The following is a 25,364-nucleotide window of genomic DNA, read 5'->3' on the forward strand; positions in this document are numbered from 1 at the left end:
AGTGCCCGGCAGCGAGCCTGGCCTGCACCAGCCACTTACAAACTGCGCCACGGAACTTTTGGTTTTAATTAGGGGCGGGGAGCCCTGGAAACCCAGGGTTCTGTCCCACTTGAGGAGACCCTCAGCCTCAATCATCCAGGGCCAAGGACTCTCAAATTGAGGCCCAGTCCCTATTTTCATAACCGAAATCTCTCAGCAGCAGTACCTGTATCCTTCTTCAAAAAAAGCCTATGATTTCCTCTTATTAAAAAAAGAAAGTTTACGGCTTTGCTGGCAGCAGGCAGGCGAGCGAGCCGCATTTGCACGCAAGCCTCAAGCAGCTAACGAACGATTACAGTGGCTGGTCCGAGGNAAAAAACCAGGGTGAAGTTTCAGGCCCTTTGTGGAGGCCGTTTGAGGGATGAGGTCGGGCCGCTCGCTGGGTGGCGTCTCTGGGGCCAGTCAGGGGCCCGTGCGAGGGGAGCCGAAGCTGGAATCCACCGGTTTCTGACAGGTAAAAACACTGCAAGGCTGCCCTGGGAAGCCTGGGGACCGGGGTCCTGCACGAACGCATCAAACCACAAAACACACACACACACACTCAAGAAAAACGACCAGGCTCCAGCTTCGTGACCCTCAACACGGCACATAACACTCGGGGCTGCCGGTCCCCCATCAGCCCTGCGGAGCATGGGATGCCCTCCGGGACATCATCGCTGCACCCCCCCCTCCCCCCCCCAACAGACCAGGTTTGGTTTTATCAGGGTTTGTGAGAAGCCATTAACCTCTCCGGGACTCAGTGTCCTTCTCTAGAACAAAGAGAAGATTGGAAGAAGCCATCTTGAGCAGTGAAGGGGAGTGGACTCTGGATTTCAGCAGGCAGTCTCAGCCCTGTGTGACGCGAAGCAGGTTACTGGACCTCTCTCTTTCCCTGCGCAGTGGGGACAATGGTGTCTGCTGTGAGGCCTTCCGTCCGTGCGCCTCCTTCCTTCTCAGTCCACGTTTCGTAAACGTGAGAGGAGCATGAACGCGCTGAGGTGTCTCGAAAGAAAAGCCAAGCCCTTCAGAAGAATGCTAGCAGTGACCGGGTCCCTCTTGGGACAGTCGAGGGCCTCCTTCTGATCACCCGCCGTCTCGGAGGCTCTCAGGGAGGCTCTGACCGAGAGAGCACGGGAGGCTGCGGGGAGGGGGCACCGTGGTCGCGGTGGGCAGCCCCTCCCACGGGCTCTGCAGCGGCGGCAGGACACCGGAGCGGCAGGAGAAGCCCCCTGGCTGGGGGGTGTCGCTGCGGTGAGGCGGTGAGCTCCCTACCGGCAGGCAGCTCAGCACCGCGCCGGGGACCCGGCCTCGGAGGCAGCGCCGCAAGAGGTACGACTCCGAGGAGCAGTTTCTGCTCTACGTTAACCACAGAAAGGAAGACTCTGGTCACAGGGAAACATTTACAGGTTTCCAAAGCCAGCTGTGGGCGGACGTCATCTGGGGGGACAGGGCGGGGCTCCTCCCACAGTGGGGACAAGACACCGCGCAGGCACGGGGCCCGGCCGGCACTCCTCTTGCGTCCCCAGCCTTCGCAGTGGCCGCTCCAGAACGCGCGCCCCCGGCTCTCACACGCCGCAGGCAGGTGCAGGTGGCAGTGGCTTTCCCGTACGGAGAGAACACCGTTTCCAACCCGGCACCAGACCCATCCGCCCCTCATCAGAAGAATGTATTTTATACCTGGAAAGAGTCATAACTCCGAGATGCCCCACACGTCGTCAGCTTCACCTTCCTCAGACCCGGGGTCTCTCCCCTCTGCGGAGGGACCCTCTGGCTGCGGCGGAGACACGGCCGCGGGGAAGGGGGCCACCTCCCTAGCAGCACGCAGCCGCTCATGGCTTGGATCGCTCCCTGTGCGAGCACTGGGGCCGCGGGGGAACGGGGTCTGTGGGCGGGGTGACCCTGTACAGCCAGGAGGCAACCCAGGTCCTCATAAAACTCTGCTCTTGTTTGCCGCTCGCCGCACCCTGGAAGGCTGGCTCTGTACTAGCTACGGCACCTCGCCAGCTAAGTGAACGTGACAAGACCGCAGAAGGCTGGCGGCGCTAAGGACGCGGACTCCCGTCAGGGTCCTGGTGCTGGACACTGGCTTCTAGGAAGCAGGTGGCCGCAGTCCAGTGCCCAGTCCCCGGAAGTGGCTACATGCGGGAGGTAAAGGTTTGAGCGGCTTGGGCACGCTGACCCCACGGGGGAGGCCAACCCCCTCGCGCCCCCATCTGCTGTGGCCACAGGTTTCAGAGGCCGGCAAGGCGGCGCACGAGAACCGAGCACAAGCTGGCAGTGAACCCAGGGTGCCCCTTCACTCCATGGCAGCAAGGGTCAGGGCCCGGGGCTCCACCCTCCTAAGGCTCAGAGTGGGATCTGCGGCAGGACTGGCTTGGCTGGTTTCAAAGACTCCAGTTCAGCAGCGGCGGACGGTCAGACAAACTGGGACAGGTTGGGGACTTTGATGTTGAGGTCACCAATGTTGATGTTCCGAGGAATCTCCGGCAGGTTGATGTTTTTCACGGCGGACACGGCCCGGGCGGGGGCTGCCGAAAGGCCACCCTGAGGAGACACGAGAGGGGGCATGAGACAAGCGCTCGGCGGCGGTGGTGGCTTAACGCTTAAAAACACAAGCGACGGAGACCCGGGAAGTGTCCCCACTGAGCACGCACAACGCACGCTTTGATCTTTCCTCCTTATTTCTCAAAGGTGTAGCCGACGCAGCAATCCCGAGGCTGGACGGGGGCTCGGGGGCAGGGCTCCGCAGTCTGTGCTCCCGACGGGGTGGTGGCTTATGCGGGGTGGTAGCCCCAGCACCTGACCGTGCCTGGCACACAGCAGGTACTCAATAAATGCTTGCTGGAGTAACTGGAGACTGTTTAACCACTTTCCAGACTACAAAACAAAACAGTCGTGAGGCGGGCGCCGTCACGGGAAAATGCTCACAGGGAAAAGCAAAGTCAGTTCAGGGCAGCTGCCTGCCAAGTGTCAACGTGAGATGGGAGAGAGCTGGCTTCGGAAATGCCATGTGGCAGCAAGATGGGAGGAAGGACATGTGGACGGTCTGCCACGCCCGCAGCCCCGGAAGGACTGGTCACACAAGCAGAGAAGGGGTCCACGGTCAGTGCTCCCCTGGCTCACCCCCCGCGTGTGGAGAAGAGGAGGAGCCAACGCGGCTCTCTCGGAACCGTGTCCCCTGCCTGACCATCGGGATACCGACTCCGGTTCCGCTCTCGCCCAGCACGTCCCCATTCTTCCGGTTTCCAAACCCTTCGCCTCTGACTCACTTACTATTCCTGGAAGCTTCCCAGCCTGTGTTACTAAAGGAACTGTCACGCCGTTCTAGCTGTGGTCTGGGGAAGCTTCCTCAGCAGGGCTGCCAGTCCTCACGGACACAGGAATTCCTGGCTTTGCAAGATCAGCTTCCATTACAAGGAGCAGTGAAGCTCTTGAAGACACTCAGATAATTAAAATTCTATTTCTGCCAAGCATGAAGGTGTATGCCTATAGCCTCTACTCTACTCCACTCTCCAGCCAGGGTGACGGAGGTGATGGAGAAACTTCAGGGGGGCGGACAGAATCTACCGTGAGCGGTTTTTGTTTGTCAGGTTTTAGGTAATCTCCACCTGCAGCGTGGGGCTCAAACTCTCGACACAGATCAAGAGTCGCACGCTCTGCCCACTGAGCCGGCCAGGCGCCCCTGTTGGGAGCATCTGTATGAAGCCCAGCATGGTGTGGCGGCGGGCCAGGGTGGGCAGTTTGCAAACGGAGCCCAAACTCTACTCTAGCTGAGTAGAAGGCTAACTGGAAATTAGGACACTGCCAAGTCTGAGGCCCGAGAGACCCCACGAGAAAGGGCTCCTGAGAGCAGACCCCTCTAGCGCTGGGACACCACGCTGGGACCAGAGAAGGGGATCCCCGCCAGGGAACGTGTAGCTTTGAAAGGAGGAATCGTAAACCATAAGCACCAGCCAGAGGCCCCCAAGCCAGGCGGTGTCTGTCTTCTTGTGCCATCTGGCTTTTCCGGCCACACTTTGCGCCTTATTCCTACTTGCTTAATCTTCAGGGCTGGCCTTCCCACAGGCGGGTTTTGATGGACTCAGGGAGGACAGAAGAGAAGTACGCACATTCCCGAAGTTCCACAGCAACACAAACCAACACGTGCATCCATTCCTCCTTCCACCCCGGGCTTCTCGAACCGCACCGGCCGGGGCACTCACCTCGGATTTCTCCAGCCGGTTTTGAGCTTCAATCTGCGCCACGATTTCATTCATGTTGGTTTCCAACACCATCCCCCCCATCACCACCTCCTGAAGGATGTAGTGCACCTACAGGGGAAGCGAGAATGAGAAGGGGTGGAGCGCCCTGCGGTGGCCGGGGGGTGTGACCCACACGGAAACCCCGCGGGCCTTCCTGCACCAGGACGGCGGCTGGCCCGATTCCCAACCGATACCTAGGCGGAGCGCTCCGCCTCTCATGTGAGACCACGGGGCGCCCCCGCGTCTGGCCACACCAGAACACCAATCTCTTCCCTGAGCAGTGGTGGCTCATTCCTACCGGCTGGCCACACTCCGGGCAGGGGCTGGTGGCTGAGCACAGGCTCTCAAGTCACACAGACCTTGTTTAAGCTGGGTGACCTTGGGCAAATTACTCTTTCCGTTCTCCAGCCTCCTTCCAGAACTGTGGTGAGGACTGAGAACCTGTACCAAACACCCGGCCTCCACACGGGTTCTAAGCGAACCAGGCTGGCGTTCGTTACTGCTCTCAGCAGCAGCACTGCTGACGCACACTCTGGTCACGGCAGCAGCAGCGCGACAGTCCCTGCCCAAGCACAGTCCTACGTGAGATGGGACGTCTCCCGGGCTTCCTCAGACCCTCCAGCCTGCGCTCCGCTGGAGGCGAAACAGACCCACGCCTCTGTACCTGTCCTCATCCCTTTCTTACAGCTTGGATAAGAAATCCGGTTCTTTAGACCCTGACCACCTTGTCAGCATTGCCTGTCGCATAAATCCGCCTTCCGGCCAGATTCAGGGGCTCGCAGACCCACCACAGAGGAACCACTTCCTCCAGTGCCTTTCACCTAAAGTCCTTCTCTCTGCTTCTCCGATGTCACAGTCCAGCTCGGTCCACCCACCATCTGGGTGAATCTCTCTGGTCTCTCTAGCTGCCCTCTTCCTTCTCTCACTGATGACTGGCGCTTAATTAACAACAGAAGGTGGCACCGAAAAGGCCACGCTGGTAGGATGTGATTTGAAGGAAGTGGCTCCACCCCTTAAAGATCCCAGCGAGCGCCTGTGACCTGCCCGTCTGGGGTCTCTATGGCAGCTGCCAGGGTAAGGGGGGGGGGGAGCAGTGTTGGAGTCCGCACAGTGGCGCGAACACACGGAGACTCGGCTTTGCTAAAGCTGCGGAGGCCTGGCTGGAGGGACCCGAGTCCACACGTGGGCCTGGCGCCCAGAGAAGTATTTGCGCGGAACCTGTTGACGAGGTGGTCTGGGTCTGAAGTTTGGGGCTGGGTGGTTTTCTGCTGGGGGAGCTGTCCTGTGCACGGTAGCCTGGTCCCCAGCACCTCTGGGCTCCGCTCACTAAAGCACTCTCCAGCGGTGACACCACAAATGTCTCCTGGCGAACATGTCCCCGGTTTAGCCCCATTAGTCTAGTGTCTACACTGGACCGCGGAGGACGTGAAGCCAATTTACTCGATAGGCAATGAAGAGTCCAGACCCAAGACGTGTCTGTGTGTCTGTGCTCTCGTGCACGTGCACGTCTGACACGGGAAGTTCTCTGGCCCAGCAGCTCTTCCTATCCTGCCCGTGGACGGAGGGGTGTAATAAGAGCGTATGTTTACATACAAATAAAGCACATTTGCCTACACTGAGCTTTATTAACCACCTTCCCATCTACACATACACACTCGTGTGGCATTCTTAAATCTTATACAAGAGGAATTATTTCATTATTTTAATGCAAATGGAGATTTAACAGTAAACCTCTCATATTTAGATAATTTACAAAGTGTTAAACGATACTGGTCTTAAAATTATTCACTGGGGAATGACACTGTATTTTCCCATCAAGAAATCAGCTGCTGGGGGCACCTGGGTGGCTTGGTCGGTTAAGCATCCGAGTCTTGATTTTGGATCAGGTCATGCATTCACAGCTGTGAGATCGAGCCCCGCATCAGACTCTGTGCTGAGCATGGAGCCTGCTTGGGATTCTCTCTCCCCCCGTCCCCCCCATCCCTCCCCAGCCTGAACTCAAGTGAAGAAGGAAGAGGAGGAGGAAGAGGAGGAAGAGGAAGAAGAAGGGGAGGAAGAGGAAGAAGAAGGGGAGGAGGAGGAAGAGGAGGAAGAGGAGGAAGAAGAAAGAAATCAACCTCTGAAAATAGTCTGGTGGTTTCTCAAAACATTTTGAACAGAATGACCATACAACAAAACAACCCCAATATACTTCAAAGATATAAACCAAGGATTCAAAAGATACTTCTACACCTATCTTCACAGCAGCATTATTCACAAAATAACCAAAAGGTAGAAGCAACCAAGTGCCCATCGGTGGACGGATGGATAAATGTAATACAGATACACGAAGGAATATTATTCAGCCTTAAAAAGACAGAACACTCAGACACACGCTACAACACGGATAAACCTTGAAGCCGATACACCAAGTGAAATAAGCGAGAAACAAAAGGAGAGGTATGGCACGATTTCTTTATATGAAGTACCCGTAGCCAAACCCAGAGGCAGAAAGTAGAAAGGTGGCTGCCGGGGTTGAGGGAGGAGGGGACACCTGTCATTTATTTGGAACAGAGTTCAGTTCTGCAAGATGAAGAGAGTTCCGGAGAAGGGCTGCACGATCATGTGGATGTACTTAACACGACTCAAGTGTACACTGAAAAATGAAGATGGCAAGCTTTGTTATGTAATATTTACCATAACTAAAAACCAAATAGAAGTGTCCACACCAGTACTCCTAGCATTTTATTCTGTTTAATGAGCTCCTTCATGGGAGGAAGCAGTACTTGTTGAGTGTCGACTCTTTCATGCGTCAACACTTTACATGGGACTTACTTTAAATTTAGTAATATTTGGGGCGCCTGGGTGGCTTCGTCACTTGGGCGTTGGACTTCAGCTCGGGTCATGATCTCAGGGTTCGTGAGTTCGAGCCCTGTGTCGGGCTCTGTGCTGACATGTCGGAGCCTGGAGCCTGCTTCAGCTTCTGTGTCTCCCTCTCTCTCTCTGCCCCTCCCCTGCTCACACTCTGCCTCTCTCTTTCTCAAAAATAAATACACATTAAAAACATTTAGTCATATCTATCTGAGGTAGGTAATACAATCTTCATTTTATTTATGAGGAAAAGGATACATGGAAAAGGCAATAAACTATTCCAATGTCACAGAAACCAGTAGTAGAACAGAGCACGGAGTCTAGGTCGGTCTGGCTCCAGAGCTCACGTGCTACCCTTTCCACCACGGCTCCTCAAAATCCCAAGCTGCATCTTCCACCTGCTCATCCTTTAGCCCTGGTCCATATGGAATCATTTTAAGAGTTGCCTTCAGTGTGTCAAAGATCCTGTAGGAATTCTCTGTGCTTTATCCCCAAGGTCTAGTGAGCAGTAGGCATGTTGACTGAATAATGGGGCTTTTCCTAAGTCTGGGCAGCATATTTCTTGGGCTTTAGGTGCTTAGAAGACACATGGCTGTGTGCTGGTAGAGGCCTGATGCAGGAGGTGTGGTAAAAGGCCTAATACAGAGTGTCACAGGGCCCAGCAGCTGGGTCGCAGCAAACGTTAGTCAAGACTTCTGATCTGAATATTGCATCATGAAGTCATAATTTTAAACTGCTATTCCAGACGTGTTCAAAGTGCAAAAAGGAGAAATAAACAAACATGCAAACTGCGTTTTTAACAAAACTGGAAGACAACCCAAGCCCCAGACCCTAAACAGCTAGAAAAGCAAGGAGCTCAAGCAAGGCCCCTTTCCTTTAGAGAAAGAAAAGAAGAAAGGATACCAGGGAGAGGGGACATGGGAGCTGGAGAGAAAGATCTGCCAAAACATACTTCCTGTGGGTAAAGGACACACGCCCTGGGACCGAACAGATTCCTTGCTGGGGAGGCAGGAATGTCTGTGGACCTGGAGCCAGAAGCACGGGAGAAACCACACAAACAAGCCGTGTCGCCTCAGAGTTCACCTCCGTGGAGGTGTCTGCAGCGCGGAGGAGCTTGCAGGGTCTCTCTCTACTGGCTGGAAGGGGATAAAGGGAAAAAGGACTCACCCCAGACCCTAGATCCGTCAGAACAAGGACTGCAGCGAGCCTGGAACACAGACTTGGGGCCTCCTCTCAACCCGCACCCCGCAAACGCTAGTCCCTGAGATGCTCCCCCGCCCAAACAGGACGTGTAGGAATGAAATCTACACAGGATGTGCACAAAGATACAACAAGAACAAAACGAGGAAAGAAACGGCAAAACCAAACGGCAGACGAGGACCACACGCTGGAAAACCGCCGCCACGAGGGAGATGAATGGCAGGACAATCTTCTTGCAAAACTGAAAAAAAAGCAAACTGGGGAGCAAGAGCTCAGGGCGGAAGGGCAAGCGCTTGCAGGAGAGGCGGGGAAGCGGCAACAAGACAAGACCCGGCGGGCAGCGCTCCGGGGAGACGGGGGAGGAGGCGGTGGGGAAACGAGGGTTGGAAACTAGAAGGAAGCAGAGGGAGAAGAGACACCCCTGAAAGCGTGGCGAGGGACACAAAGGAGGGAAATGGAAAAAAGCAGGTACAATGAAACAGAAAAGGCTGAAAGGAACAGAGAGAAAGAGGGGAGCTGGAGGAGCCGGCAGAGGACGTGCAGCAGGTGCAAAAGGGAAACCGGGGCGCGGGGCAAACACACAGGAAGAGAGGTGTTCGCAGCGGTCACGTGAAGGTGATTCAAGCCGGTTCTGAAACAAAAGACGGTCCACCTATTGAGAGGCCACACTGTATCCCGGGGAAAACTGACCCACAACAGTCAATGCCGAGACAGGCCCTGAGGGTACGAATGCTGGACTTCTGCACAAGGCACAAAGATCAAATTATTTAAGAGCGGGGTAAAATCTTGAACATTTCCACAGGAAAATCCAATGCTAGCAGAATAAAGATGTAATACCGGCAAAATTCCCAAAGAGAGAAAGTGTAATCCAAGAATTCTACACCCAGTCAAGAGTAACAGAATGGGAAACCCTCCTCCTGTGAGTCTTTCTTAAGAAATGGGCAGCCACGGGGTGACGGCAGAGAGCCTGGCGGTGAGCACTGAGTCTGCTTACAGGGAGGACCGAGGTTAAGGTGGGGTTAGAGCGACAACAGAGGCCAATGCTACGTGCCTGACAATGAGGGAAAGTTACAGCTAGCAGAAAATTAGGAAGACGAGGTCGGCGGGGAGGAAGGAGGTACAAGAGCCCTGACTTCCTCATTCTCGATAACTCAGAGTCAATGAGCATCCTTTAAAACCAACAACTCACGTAATAAAGCTCTAGTTATGACTTTTATTGTGATCGTCCCGGCCCTGCCGTACCCAAGCCCACAGTCACTCACTATAAACAATCCTTTTAGAGCCACCAAACCTGTGATTTGGAGCCAAGATCTTTCCTACTGACCACAGTCCTGTGCCACTTTTCTTGCATAAAATACACCCATAATGCATTGTCTACAATTTCCAGTTTCTTGAAGGTATACAGGGAGAACTCAGACTCTTGTGAAGCAGTATGTATAGACTGCTTCTAGATTTTTAGGAGCCTCCACCTCTAGTCTTCTGTATTTATCTTTCCCACGCCTGATTCAATTTCATTGCCTTTTGAAAGTAACTTCTCTCTCTTTTTTTTAATGTTTTATTTATTTCCAGGAGAGAGAGAGAGAGACAGCGTGAGCAGGGGAGGGTCAGAGAGAGAGGGAGTCACAGACTCTGAAACAGGCTCCAGGCTCTGAGCTGGCAGTCAGCACAGAGCCCGACGCGGGGCTCGAACCCATGAACCGCGAGGTCATGACCTAAGCGAAAGTCGGACGCTTAACCAACTAAGCCACCCAGGTGCCCCGTAACTTCCCTTTCTGAAGCATTCACCTTAGTTTTCAGAGAACAGCTCTTTTCTCTTTACGGGTTATCTGTATGTGATTAAGTCACATAAGTACAATGCCAGTTGGACTGGCATCAACAGGTCTAAGAATATCACAGCTGACCTTTGGTCCGCATAGTGACTCACATAATGTAGATGAGCAAAGAGTGAGTAACTAAGGGTCAGCGTGCCAGCTGCCCACGTGAATCTGGCAAGTCCATGAAGACCCCTTCCACTGAAGGTGAAGTGCACTGTGAAAGAGGAATAGCATTTCTTCCAGTGGAGACAGAGGGGACGTGAGAAAGCTGGAGGCTGCTAAGCCTGGGTGTACATAGAAGGCAGCCAAGAGTCGTACCACACACATGCACACGCACACACACAGATGTATGACTCAGCAATAAAAATGAACGAGCGCCGGCCACTGCAACAACATGGGTGGACCCAGGGGGTATAGCTAAGTGAAGTAAGTCAGAGAAAGAGAAATACCATGTGATTTCAATCACATGTGGAATTTAAGAAACAAAACAAATAAGGGAAAAAAGGGACAGACAGAAAACCAGACTCTTAAAAACAGGGAATAAACTGGTGGTTGCCAGAGGGGAGGCTGGTAGAGGGAGGGTGAAAGAGATAAAGGGATCAAGATTATACTTATACTTTCGTGGGCGGCGCCGAGAAATGTGCAGAATTGTTGAATCGATATATTGTACAACTGAAACTAATATAACCCTGTATTGTTAATCATACTTGAATAAAAAAGGAAGAAGAATCAATATCAAACTCACGTACCTGAAAAAAAACTATGTACAGTCAGATCACAAAGAATTAAATGACAAGAGTTAAGTGATGGGCTGACCCCGAGGATGCCAGCAGACACGTAGGTGAGTTCCTCAGAGAACACTGCGAGTTACAAGTACCAGACAAACAGAGCGGAGGCAGGGGAAAAGGAAACCTAAAATCTAAGTCACGTAGGGGCAATAAAAACCACAGTAGAAGAAAGCAAAGAAATAAAGGTCTTCAAGAGTCCTAAACCCAGCCTAACATCATGTGCGCTGAACAAATATGAATTACCAAGTAATTATAACTCACAGCTTTCTGCTATTTCGGCAACCATCTAAAACAACGACAATAGCAAGGTTCATTCAGAAGTACCTGTTAGGAGAATTTAAGCTAAAGCATTACTGATTTCTTAGTTCTCAGCAAATCCAGTGGAAAGCTGACCTAGGAATAATCACACCCAGGAAAAGTTTAATCTGAACATAAAGATTAAGATAACTCCAATAAACCAAAAGATCAAATTGATGTAACAGGAAGGCAACAGAGAAAATACTTTGGGGCACGAATCTGAAATCTTAACAGGGAAAATGCTGGGTAGAAACATATTTTATAAGATCAAAGAGACCTACACACCCTTATGGCCACACTTTAATGAGCAAACAGATGGTATTTAAAATTCTATCCTGTTTAGATTTTTAAAAATTTGTTTTTATTTTTTAAAATGTTTGTTTATTTTTGGAGAGAGAGTGAGTGGGAAAAGGGCAGAGAGAGAGGGGGACAGAGGATCCAAGGTAGGCTCCGTTTGGGTGCTCAACTGACTGAGCCACCCAGGAGCCCCTCCCTTATGATTTTCTTACCAACACTTTCTCTTCTCTGGCTTATTTTATTGTAAGAATACAGTACAGAATACACATACCATACAAAATATGTTTTCATCGGCTGTTCATGTTACTGGTAAGGCTTCTTTCTGGTCAACAGAAGGCTATTAGTAGTTACATTTTGGGGGGAATCAAAAGTTAACACGTGGCTTCTTGAGCTGGGGGTTGGTGCCCCTAACCCTGCGTTGCTCAAGAACAAACTGGAACCCCAGAAAGACGGCTGCCCCTGGAGGCGGTCTACCCTGCTGCCAGCCTCCGGGCTGTCCTCCCAACACATCTGGACAACGGTCTGCTTCCGTTTTCCTTCTTTTCTTTTATAAAGGTTAAAAAAAAAATTTGTTTTAAATTTATCTCTGAGAGAGAGAGAGAAAGAGAGAGAGACAGCATGAACAGGGGAGGGTCAGAGAGAGAGGGAGACACAGAATCTGAAACAGGCTCCAGGCTCTGAGCTGTCAGCACAGAGCCCGACGTGGGTCTCAAACCCACGAACCATGAGATCATGACCGAGTCAAAGTCGGATGCTTAACCGACTGAGCCACCCAGACCCTCCCCAATCTTCTCTTTAAAAGAAAGAAATTTTTTTAATGTTTGTCTATTGTTGACAGAGAAAGAGACAGAGCATGAGCAAGGGAGGGGCAGAGAGAGAGGGAGACACAGGATCCCAAGCAGGCTCCAGGCTCCGAGCTGTCAGCACAGACCCCAATATGGGGCTCGAACCCACGAACCACGAGACCATGACCTCGGCTGAAGTCGGACGCTTAACCAACTGAGCCACTCAGGTGCCCCTTGTTTTTCTTTTCTAGGAAGCTGCCACACTGTCCTCCTCTGCTGAAGGTACCTGCTTCTATAAGTGGATCCTCTGGCATCTAACTGGGCCTCACCATTCTTTTCTATCAATAGAAGTTAATTAACTGAGACCTTCCCCATCTCATTCCCTACAGGCAATGAGGAGTGTCCTGGGGCGCCTGGGTGGCCCAGTCGACCAAGCGTCCAACCTCAGCTCAGCCCCTGAGTTTGAGCACCACACCAGGACGGCTGCCGTCAGCCTGTCAGTGCAGAGCCTGCTCTGAACCCTCTGTCCCCCTCTCTCTAACCCCTCCCCCACCTGCACTCTCCCAATTACTAACTAACTAAATAAAATAAAATAAAAAATAACGAGTGTCCTGGTCAGGATGGGGACCTGGCTCGTAAGGCTGCCCCAGGAAGTTTCTCCGTGACCCAGTCTGTTAACAGACGGAACAGGAAGAACAATCTGGCGTGTGCTGAGGTGCACCCGGGGGTTCCTGGAAAGTGCGACTCTCCTGCTCTGAAGAGCCGGAGTCAGAGGTCCTGGGCCAACAAGGACTTGGCCAGCAGCCCCCCCCGTGAGGATGCACAGAACGGGGAAAATGACGCCGGGAGGCATCAGAGGAGAGCGTAAGGACTGCCGAGCCTGCCGGGACTCCCTGAAGGAAAAGCAAGCCCTTCTCCAAACTGGACCAAGGGCTTGCTCTGCCGCCGGCTCTGCTAAGACTTAACCCTCACCCTGACTACCTCCTACCATTCTTTAAGCTGATCCTAAAGTTCTGTAAAAATCAGAGACATTCTTCCGGGACTCGAGGTGCTGAATACCCACAGCCAGTGGCAAGTAAGCTCAAGAAGGGCAAAGACAATCAGCCGCTTCAGAGGGGCCTGCTGCGGCCCATGCGCACTTCTGCTGGGGCGGCTCCTGTAGCACAGTCACAGGCTTTACTCGGCTGATCATGATCTTCCCCGAGGGCAGATCTATGTCACAGTAACCTCGGGGTCTCCAGTGCCAAGCACTGAGCCTGGTAACGGCGCAACCTTTGTAAGTGCTGGCTGAATGGATGACAGGGGCTCCCCTGATTCTGGGGAGTCCCGGACAGGCCTGGCTTCCCATCCTGGCACCAGGAAACAGGCACGACTGCCCGGGACACAGAGTTGCCCTCTACAGATAAGGGTGGGTTAAAACACACTTGCTGGTTTCTTGTCAGGATCGAGAGCCCAAGAGGGAACCTAAGAGTGTCACTTCAAGGACAGAGAGGCTCCTTAGGACACAGCTCTGGGATTGCTGGGGATGGAGGCAAATCGGTTTCTACAACCCTAACCAAGGACAGAGGAGTCCAGGATCTTCAAGAGCTCGAGCCTTGGTTATGTTTCTCACTGAAGTTAACTGGGTCTGGAATCCAAACCCAGGTCAGCTGAGACCATCCCTAAAACCTAACTGATCGGGAGCCTGACGGTAACAAGACATTACTTCTTCCTCTAGTAAAAACACACAGTCTCTAGACCTTAAACTGGTTGTGTTCCACAGGCTTAAATATAACACTTACAACGTATTTTTCTAGAGATATAACAAGTAAGGTTCTCATGCTAGCAGCTCACAGCAAAAGTGACTTAAATCCATATGCTACCCGGAGTGCGGTACCCCTGAGCACCTGCATCTGTAGCTATATACCATGAGTAACACTGCTGCTGCTTTTTTTCAATATACTTGTTTTTAAAGTTTACTTATCTATTTTGAGAGGAAGTGAGCCAGCACAAGGGGGAGAGGGGCGGAGAGACAGGGAGAGGGAGAATCCCAAGCGGCTTCCATGGCACCATCAGCACGGAGCCCGACTTGGGGCTTGAATCCATGAATCGTGAGACCATGACGAGCCAAAACCAACAGCTGGACACTTAATAGGCTGAGCAGCACCCAGGACTGTAGTGAAATGCGGTTCCATCCTGGAATGGCAGGAACCTATCTACCAGACCTCCTCGGGCAGAGGGTAGTTAAGATCTTCTGAGACACAAATGGCAGATTAAGACACACCACACTCCAAGCTTAATCTCATCCATGGAAGCCTCTAGACGAGATTAACCCCTCCCAGATTTTTGCACTGGAGAACAAAAGCCTGTTGTATCAGAAAGGCGGGAGCTCCAACCCCACTACCTATCCGCATTTTCAGATCTTTCTAAAAACAACCGTGTCACCACATAGAAGACGGTAAAGCACTAATTAAAAACAAAAGAACATGGTCACAGGGGGGTCCCAATATTGGAAGAATCAAGTTTTAAGAAAGCACCGATAAGAGATATACTTTACTATATTAAAAGCTAAGTGGTGGGGTGCCCAGCTGGTTCAGTCAGAAGAGCATGTGGCTCTTCATCTAGAGGTTGTGAGTTCAAGGCTCACGTTGGGTGTAGAGATTACTTATTTAAGAAAAAAAAAAAGGTTCAGTGCTGGTAACTTTTCAGCCTCTTCTTGGCTTGGCTGGTTTCATGAATTCCTAGGAAAGACCTCCAGAAGGAAAGGAGGGAGAAATTCTTGGTAGGCTGAGCTCTGCACTGCCTCCCGGTCCATGCTGGAGGGCAGTGGCCTCAACAAGCCACTCTAAGAGGACTCAGCACTGAGAGGGGAAAAAAAATCATCTGAGAGTCATCTTGGCCCAGAGTCTGTCGGTAGTTCCCATATGGTCAGTTTTAGAAAGAAATATAAAGGGGAAGAACATATAAAAACACCTCCCAGAGACCTGGTATGTGGGCATTCTCTCTTATCTCTACTTTCATTCTAAAGTCCAATGTTCTGCCCATGTTTTGAGACCTGCTAAGGACTGCCCGTACTTATCTCCGCGGTTTGCCTTTCATCTTCCCTGCCTACAAATGAACCCGTGGTAATTAGATGCAACAACTGTCAGGTGAGTATCTACAATAGGTATAACTGGAATGAAGAGTACGGAGCACACAGAGTACCAGGCATACCTGGATCCACTGGGAGGTTGACTTTCTAGCGAGAGAGACAAGACAATGCATGAAAGAGTTAAACATTAAGTCACCATTAAACTATTTTACTGGAAAGCTTCACAAGTATAGAAGATCTGAACAGACATTTTTCCAACGACATACAAATGGCCAATACATACACAAAAAGATGCTCAATGTGACTCATCATCAGGGAGATGCAAATCAAAACCACAATGGGATTATCATTTCACACCTGCCAGAATGGCTAGAATCAAAAAGACAAGAAATAAGAAGTGCTGATGCGGATGCGGCGAGAAAGGAACCTTGTACACTGCTGGTGGGGATGCAAACTGGTGCAACTGCTACGGGAAACAGTATGGAGGTTCCTCAAAACATTAAAAATAAAGCTACCATATGACCCAGTAATTCCACTTCTGGATATATATTGGAAGAAAATGAAAACATGAATTTGAAAAGATATATGTACTCTCTGTTCACTGCAACGTTATACTTATAAGAGCCAAGACATGGAAAAAATCTGGGCCCATTCATGTATGAATGGATAAAGAAATGTGGAATATAGATACCCAGTGGAATATTATTCAACCACAAAAAAGAAGGAAATCTTGCCATTTGTGACAACATGGATGGGTCCTGAGGGCATTATGCTAAATAAAATAAGTCAGAAAGAGAAGACAGGTGCTGCATGATCTCTCTTACACATGGAATCTCAAAACAAAACAAAACAAAACAGCTCATAAATATAGAGAACAGATAGTGTTTGTCAGAGGCAGCAGAGGGGGGATGACGGAGTGGGAGGTGGAGAAATGGGTGAAAGGGGGTCAAAAGAGTAAAAAAAGAAAAAAGAGCAAGACAATATGTACAGAAACTGGTATGCCTGAAACAGAAATGGAGAAAATCTACTCAACGATTAATAGACAAAAGATGTAACTTGATTTTACATGGTGAAAAGATACTGAAAAGATCAGATGATTTCCCAGAAAAACTGACTTAGAATGAGGAACACAAGACTATCGAGGTTTTATATTGTTTCCAGAGAGGAGAAAACTAACCTCCAATCTGTAATTTGTAGATTGATGCATCTGGCTGGAATAAAAAGATAAGTGGGAAGGCAAAAAAAAAAAAAAAAGGCAACAGGCAACACATGTTTTATGATGTAAGCCTGTGTGTACATACATGCTCACATCTCAGTGACATAAATGACAGTCAGAATGCAAGGGACTGTATGGAGGAGCGAGGATTATTTCGTTATTAAAGTATCCGCACCGGCAAAGACATTACGCTGTAGAGGAACATTACATAACAGAAATGGTGATGCCGTAGGAGGTGAGAAATAAACTGGCTAGAGATGGCAAGAAAAGGTAAAAGAGTGTACTACACATTCCTATGATTTCTAAACCAAAACATCGCGAACATAATTTAGCTTTTCTGTGCTGCTCGTTAACATCCATATCGAATGCACTCTTAACACTGAGATGCCCTCGGGGACAGGGCACCAGGTTGTCTGCTCAGATCATGATTCCAGGGTTGTGGGATCGAGCCCCATGTTGCACTCCACACTGAGTGTGGAACCTGCTTAGGACTCTCTCTCTTCCTCTGCCCCCTGCCCCACTCAAACACTCTCACTTAAGAAAGGGAAGCAAGGGAAGGAAGGGAAGGAAGGGAAGGGAAGGAAGGGAAGGGAGGAAGGGAAGAAAGACAGGCAGGCAGGCACAGAAACAACCTGCCTTGTAAAGTTGTCTTCTCTTTTCCTCACTGGTTAATGCCTCCCAAACTACTCCTTTGATCTCCTTTCATCTTCAGACCGAGGCAGGACGTTTGCATGATTTTCTCCAGATGCCATCTTGTCATGTAGCCCCACAAACCTCAATCCCCTGCCCTTGACTGTCTTTCTTTTTTACACTCACACGGCCATACACTCTTTCCATGAAAAATGAATGAATCTAGTGGAATCTCATTTTATAGAAGTTCAAGTTCTAAAGTCATCAGAAGAGATGGGAAGCATGCATGGCCCCAAGTCCCTTAAATCACCTATACAGTCCTCCTCCAAGGGAACCGCTGTCTTTTTTCTTTTTCTTTTAAACCAGTTAGCACAATTAGCACTAGCTGAAGTGGCTGTTGGCTTGTTTAGGCACCACAGACTGAAAATCTGTACTGCATCCTTAAGCATTCAAATCACTCCCAGCACCAGCAGACGGTGAGAGGCACAGGACAGGTACACAAGAGCAGAGGCAAAGAAGAGCCGATTCAAGTCTTCCAACTCACACTCGCTCGTGCCAGGCATAAACAGATGGAGTCGAACTGGGGGTGGGATCATTCTGTATTTAGAATTTTTAGGGGCTCCTGGATGGCTCAGTCAGGTGAGCATCCGACTCTTGACTTCCACTCAGGTCATGATCCCAGGGTTGTGGGATCGAGCCCCACACTGGGCTCTGCTCTGAGTGTGGAACCTGCTTAAGAGTCTCTCTCTCTCTCTCTCTCTCCCTCTGCCCCTCTCCCCAACTTGCTCTCTCTAAAAAAGTAAAAAATAAAAGAGAATTTTTATCCTCTTTTTTCCAAATGGTTAGAGTTGAATCTACCTAAGCTCAATGCGTGTATGTGAGCCCACCGTACCCACTACACACAAGGTGATGCATTAGGTTCAAGGCATTCACACATTTTCACCCGAAGAATCTGACCTGTGACAACATCTGTTTTCAAATATGCTTAACATCACAGAAAGGTAAGAGCCGGAAGGCGGAAATGAAGATAAGACGTGAACCCTGTCCTCAAAGAGCTCAGGATCAAATAAGGCAGATAAAACATGTACAAAATTAACTATAATTAGAGGAAGACTGTGAAAGTACTATGACCCAAGTACAAAATGCTACGGCAGCTTGGAGGAGGGTGGGTCTTGAACTAGTAAATGGAAGAGAAGGGCCGAGGGAACGGCCTCTCGCCTGACAACTCACGAACTGTTCTCCATGCTCTGCCTACAGTTTTAAGACAAGGACCCCTCACACAAGGGCTGTATGTCTTAGACTCTGCAAGTGTGCACGGCGGACCGCAGCAAAGCAAACTCACTGCATGGTACCCCTTTTATTATGTCCAAAGAATTCCTATTATGAGTCAGAGTGCTCTGTGACATAGCTTTTAAAACGATGTCCAAGCAGGACTTTTTCTTACTCGTCTGTTTCATTCTCCTTCATTTCCTATTTCCAGTATTTTGCAAAACTGGTCCCAAATGCTAAGCACAGTACCGGGTAAAGAAAAGTTTGGGCCTTGTCCACTTGAATTTTATCCTCTCTCTGATTGGTTATCTGCTAACAAAACACGACCTAGATACAGGTCTTTCCACACCGAGGACCCCACCTCAGGAGAGGACACTATGGGCAGTGGGGGTGAGTGTGGGTTCTGCAACCAGCAAATCCAGGGTCCGAATCCTGTCTCTGCTTGCTAGGATCGTGTGACCTTAGAGAAACTGAGCTTTTCTACCTCTAAACTCAGTTTTCGCATCTGTAAAATGAGGAGAACTAGAGTTCTCACCTGACGGGCCTATTCTAAAGGCAAAATAAGATGACGCAGGAACTAAAGGAGACACTGTAATTTAAAGCATGCAGCTACTATGTGCCTGAAATGTAAATAAGCACTTGATGAATACTAGTTAGTGGAGTAATTATGACCAAAGTCATGTTGTCCAACCTCCTTCGTGATGCAAGAACTGATTCTTTAGCTCTTGAGACAGAACAGAGCCTTCACTTAAGTGGAGAGAGCTCCCTGCTGTGCCCAAGCTGCCCAGTCTACTGTGGATCAGCAGGTACTGTCAGAACCTTCTTAACTTTTTTGAGCTGCAATGTGCTTGGAACCATTTCTATCACCTGGCCCTACCTATGCCCGTGGAAGGGACAGAGAATAAACCCCTGCCCCCTACCCTGGGATTCTACCACTCCTCCTGATCTGACCACAGGGCAGGCAGGCAGGGAAGGGAAGCACGATCTATCTGACCATCAAGGAAAAAAAATCCCAATGCTGTGCTTAGATCCACAAACCTGTTTCTAAGGAGATGATGTACATCCACATAGTTCCTGTCCCTTCTACCAGCACTGCTCCTGAGATGGCTGTGGACCCTGCTTCATCCTCTCCAGCTCTTTACGTGCTGGCTCAAAACCCGAGGAAGCCATAATATTTCATAAATAGCTAGGTATTGCTGTAGCACAAAGTCCAAAGCAGAAAATGGCAAGAGGTGAGGCTAGAAAGGCAGGTGGGACCGATGTCAGAGGTCCTTGTAAACGATCTGCAGGGGCCTGAGCGCCAGCTGTTTGGCAGTGGTCCCCCCTCTTTCTACACTCACGAATATTCATCTGTATGACACGCTTCCTCAGTCACACATTTTAGCATTCACGTGGATTCTGACGACAGCAGGGGAGAGAGGCGTGTTCTCCTTTTCTTTAAGAATCACTGCTGTGTAGGGGCGCCTGGGTGGCTCAGTCGGTTAAGCGTCCGACTTCGGCTCAGGTCATGATCTCACAGTTTGTGGGTTCGAGCCCTGCGTCGGGCTCTGTGTTGACAGCTAGCTCAGAGCCTGGAGCCTGTTTCGGATTCTGTGTCTCCCTCTCTCTCTTACCCTCCCCTGCTCACACTCTCTCCCTCTCTCAGAAATAAATAAAATCTTAAAAAAAAAAAAAAAGAATCACTGCTGTGTAGAATATAGAGTCACTGAATAATTCAAACAAGGGAAGTGAACAGTCAAAACACATTTTTAATGTCATTAGGCGGGTGTGTAAAGAATGGATTTAAGTGAATAATGTTGGAGGCAGAGAGAACACTGGGGGGAAAAAGTAAAAATAAAGACAAGGTCACCATTTATTGAGCTCGGCAATTACTAACTCCAGTCCTCAAAGTAACCATGAATGGTGGAGGTTACCGCACTTCATCAAAGCCAAGACTCTACTGATTATAAAACAACGGCGTTATTTTGTGTACCACTAAAAGAGAAAAATGTTGCCAATTAAACTATGAAATGCCCGTGATGTAACACAACTCTTGACTTGAGATGTTAAAATCACAAATATTGCCCAAAGTGGGAGTCTAAGAATCAATGAAATGTGGTATGACCCCTGTTCTACAACTGAAGACAGTGAGGCACAAAGAGTCTTCAAGAGGGTGGCCCCAGTCACACAACTGGAATCCAGAAGTCCACAGGGGCACGTTAGGCAGAACCTCACTCAGGGAACACAGGGCTCCTGTGCATCCAAGAAAAGATTCTCCGTCTCCCAAGGCAGCAACAGCAAAGTTGAATGAGTCTTACCTTGAAACTCGCGAGCATGAACAGGTCATACACCTTAAAAGTCAAGGTCTAATTAAAATCTCGTTCATAAAAAGAGGCCTCTATCTGTGCTAATCAGACATTATATCTGATAAGTACTTTGGAAAAATTTTAAAATCACAGGTGAATTCGGATACACATTTACTACATGTCAACCAATCAGCTATATATGAGTGCCCTGTGCTGTTCAGATAACCAATAAAACATCACAAACTGACACTGTTCCAACACTTTTCAATATAGTAGAAACAATTAGGGCTAAAAACTTTAGAGCAAGACAAATAGCTTGGAGAACCACAACACTGGAAAACTTGGGCTGGGCCTTGAGGTCTGGGAGGCTTGACAGGAAGACTCGGGGTACTGGGGGTCAGGGGGATGGTGTGTGCCCAGGCACAGGATGTCTGGAGGACGCATCTGATGGGCCTACGGGCTTGGTGTCCCCAAACAGAGAAAGCCTAAGGGCCACAAAGGTCCATAATCCAGAGATCTCGGGAAGCAAAAGAGAAGAATGTTGACTAAAGGGCCAATGGGAGAAATGTTTTCTATGGAAGACAGAACTAGTGAGGGAGGCTGGGGAAAGGCCGGATGCAGCCACTGTAGCTGCCTAGTGCTGATACGGTAGTTACCTGGGTTCAGGTCAGGGAAGGGAAAGGAGTGGGAGAGAAGGGAAGGGGACGGGAGGGAAGGTCAAGGAAAAGAAGGAAGCAGCAGACCTGAAGAAAATACTGCAAGAGCTGACACCAGCTGGTGGACCCTTGGAGCTCGAATGTAAAGCCCTCGTCCCCGAGACTTCAGGCCTTGAAGAAAGTCAATGTCGCTGAGGGGCTGGGGAAGTTGAGAACACATCAGGTGCAGAGGTCAGTGGGTGAAGGGCAGGCGGGAAAGGAGGTGGACCCGGGGGGGAGGAAATGAGTGGACTGGTGTGGCGGCAGGTCACTCAGGTGAAGGGGGGTTACACATTTGAGGAAACGTAGCCTCGGGCCTGGGCAGCATGAAACGCAGATGTGTGGCCTATCTAGATGAGAGCACGCGTGTGCTCCAGGGTGCACGCACACAGAGAAAGGCAGCAGAGGGCCCGGCAGCGGAGATGCGGGCAACAGATCCATCTTTCTCACTCAGTAGGCAGGAAAAGGAACAGCAGTCTTAAAGCCCAGGGGGTCCGGCCCAGGGGGCAGAGAACCTTCCATTCCTGTCCTGAGGCTTCCATAACCAACATTATACATGATATGTATAGGCTGAATTCCGGTATATGGACTCTGAAAATCTAAAGGGCCGCACTGAGGTCGTGACCGGGCCCAGAGACAGACAGCAAGCGCTCTGCTCCTGGCTTTGACAGGGTGACTCTGTTCTCCAGCGCTCTCGGTTACACCAGCGGGGGTGAGACCAGCAGGGGTGAAGCCAGTGCGGGTGGGCCGGTCAGGCCTCTGCCAGAGCCGCTGAAAACGTCTCAGGGACCATGGTACAGACCTGGCTAATGTCACAAACAGGTTCAACATTTGCTCTCCACAGAATGTGAACCTCAGTTCTGGAGGTCATAAGCAGATAAGGCCACAAAGATTTCATAACAACTGAGAATTAAATATATTGTTTTTCCCAAGCTCATAGATCCGTCTGCTTTCAGACTCATAAATGCATCCTAAGGCACACCCTAGGCCATTACCCTTGCTCTGCACACACTCCCTGGGCCCTCCCCACATGTGCTCCGGCCATTAATCATAGTTCCTAGGTGAGAGTGAAGGGGCTAATTTGCAGGCCATCTATCAAATGATCGATCTGGCTTCAAGCTCAGAACTTTGCCTTAGAACAGTAGAGAGCATTTAATGTTTACCGTGCTAGGCAATAAAGCTGTATAGAGAGTGAACTGCCTATACTCCTCAGTGCAGTAGCCCTTAAGGCCCAGGGTGACAGGCAGGCAATATATGCACACAGTATAACATTTCTTTTCTTCTTACTTTTTAAATATTATTATATTTAAAAATTTTTATTTAAACCCAAGTTAGTTAACGCACAATGTAAAAACGGTTTTAGGAGTAGAATTTAATGATTCATCACTTACATATGACACCCAGTGCTCATCCTGACCAGCGCCCTCCCCACATTTAGCCCATACCCCCACCCAGCAACCCTCCAGCAGCCCTCCGTGTGTTCTCTGATTTAAGATTCTCTTATGGTTTGTCTCCCTCCCTCTTTTTATCTTTCCTCTCCTTCCCCTATATTCACCTATTTTGTTTCTTAGACTCCACATGAGTGAAAGCACATGATGCTTCTCTTTCTCTGGGTAACATTTCTCAAAAGTCAGTCCTTCCCCAGACACTAATTTCTTCTGCTAGAGTGATCTACAGTGACCTATCTGATCCTCTTCCCCACCCCTATCTCAACTCCTATCACAGATGACCCGTCAATGACTTGGGACTTAGGGCACCGACCACCCCGCCTGTACCCCTGCATAGCCAAATTCTGCTATGGAACTTTTGACTTTCCTTGAACTCAACTCCTAATAGCCTACTGTTAACTGCAAGCTTCATCGATATATAAATGGTTGAATAACACACATCTTGTATGTTATACGTGGTCTATACTATATTCTTACGAAAAGCAAGCTAGAAAAAGAAAGCATTAAGAAGATCATAAGGAGGGGTGCCTGGGTGGCTCAGCTGGTTAAGCGTCCAACTCTTGACTTCAGCTCAGGTCTGATCTCACCTCTTTGCTGATACCGCAAAGCCTGCGGGATTCTCTCTCCCTCTCTCTGCCCCTCCCCTGCTTGCTACTCTCTCTCTCAAAATAAATAAATAAACTTAAAAAAAAAGAAAATCATAGGGAAAATGTATAGTATGATCTTGTATTTATTTAAAAAACAACAACAAACACCTTGCATGTAAGTGGGGCCCACGCAGTTCAAAACTGTTTAAGGCTCAACTGTACCTCCCACCTTCCTCACTTCCATCTGCCCATACTGGCCTCCAGGTCTTTGTACTTGCTGTTCTTTTTTTTTTATTTATTTTTTATTTTTTTATTTTTATTTCTAGGAGAGAGACAGAGAGACACAGAATCTGAAGCAGGCTCCAGGCTCTGAGCTGGCAGTCAGCACAGAGCCCGATGCGGGGCTCGAACCCACGAACCGCGAGATCATGACCCAAGTGAAAGTCGGACACTCAACCGACTAAGCCACCCAGGCGCCCCTGTACTTGCTGTTCTATCTACCTAGAATGTTCTTATCCAGAAAGCCACATCTCTCTCCCCTCCCTTACTTCTTTCAGGTGTTTGATCGCATAACATCTTATCGGAGACGCCTCTCCTAACAGCCCTGCATTCGTATCAAGCTGTATCTACCCAACCTCAGCTAGCTTTATTCTCTTGCCCGCATTTATCATCACCTGATGTACCTTCTGTTGCCCCTTCCTAGAGACAAGGTTCGTAAAGATAGAACTGTTTTGTTTCCCAAGCACCTAGAATAGTGGATGAATAAATGAATTCAAAAATAACTGAGTAATCAGTATGTGTGCCAAGTATTGTGTTAATAAACCAAACCCACAGTGGTAAACAAGAAAGTCTGATCCCTACCTTAATATTATTGGGTGTGCAAGGGGCAAACAAAGGAATGAAATACTTACTACGTATGGGCCCTATTCTAAGCATTTTCCATGTATTTAATGCTTACAACCACCATATAAGCTAGGTGCTATCCCAATTCCCTGTCCACATGTAAGTTCCTAAGGCACAAGTCATGTAATTCCTATGTTGCAGAACCAGGATTCAAGCCCAGCCATGTGGGCTCTGGAGTCTGTGCTCTTAACCAGGTAAATAAGCAAAAGAAAAACAACAACAACAAAACCCCAAGACCCCACAACACACTGTGTTCACGGCAATGGCGAAAGTAGTTGAGGGGCGCCGGGGGAAACAAGACAAGTATACCTATTTCGGTCTATGGGTGGGGAAAGGAATGTCAGAAAGGTTATAAAGACTAACTTCCTGGAAGGGTGAGTCAGAATTGTCAGTCTGGAGATGCTGGGGACTAGAGATTCCGTTCTGGATACAAATGAGTTAGAACTGAAGTGTGTTTGGTTGGTAATTCAGAAATTACCAGCAGACAGGGGACTATGTGGGACTTCCTTTTTTTTTTCTTTTAAAATGTATTTATTTTGAGAGAGACCGTGCGAGCAGAGGAGTGGCAGAGAGAGAGGGGGAGAGAGAGAGTCCCAAGCAGGCTCTGCACTGTCAGCACAGAGACTGATGCAGGGCTCGAACCCACAAACCATGAGATCATGACCTGAGCCGACACCAAGAGCCAGAGGTCTAACTGACTGAGTCACCCAGGCGCCCCGGCTGTGTGAGACTTCCTAAGAAGAGAGTGTCTAAAAGACAAGAGAAGAGGGACTTAAACAAGAGGGAAGAGCCCGGAAGGCCCGACAGAATGGCCAGAAAGGTGGGTAAAAGAGCAGGTGACCGTGTGCCAGGGGAAGGAGGAACAGAGTGCTCTAAGGGTGAAGAAGCCTGGAAACCGCGTGGGGAGAGGGCACTGGGAAATGCTCACTGGACCCAGCACCAAACACGACAGGGCTCTCCTCAGTTCGGAT

General features: G+C 49.5%; 1 protein-coding gene across 1 annotated transcript in view; it reads right to left on the reverse strand.

Annotated features, from left to right (window-relative positions):
- Window positions 1-358: 358 nt before the first annotated feature.
- The window catches only part of AP3S2 (adaptor related protein complex 3 subunit sigma 2), a 53,917-nt gene continuing 28,911 nt past the window's right edge, over window positions 359-25,364 (reverse strand). Inside the window, exons 6-7 of the mRNA XM_077774260.1 lie at window positions 4,221-4,328; window positions 359-2,562 (exon numbers count right to left, since the gene is read on the reverse strand). Of these exons, the coding sequence (XP_077630386.1) occupies window positions 2,434-2,562; window positions 4,221-4,328 (237 nt within the window). The 3' untranslated portion in view covers window positions 359-2,433. The remainder of the gene's footprint in view (window positions 2,563-4,220; window positions 4,329-25,364) is intronic.

The sequence above is a fragment of the Crocuta crocuta genome, unplaced genomic scaffold (genome assembly GCF_008692635.1).
Source record: "Crocuta crocuta isolate KB4526 unplaced genomic scaffold, BGI_CrCroc_1.0 scaffold7, whole genome shotgun sequence".
In the NCBI taxonomy this organism is placed as follows: Eukaryota; Metazoa; Chordata; class Mammalia; order Carnivora; family Hyaenidae; genus Crocuta; species Crocuta crocuta.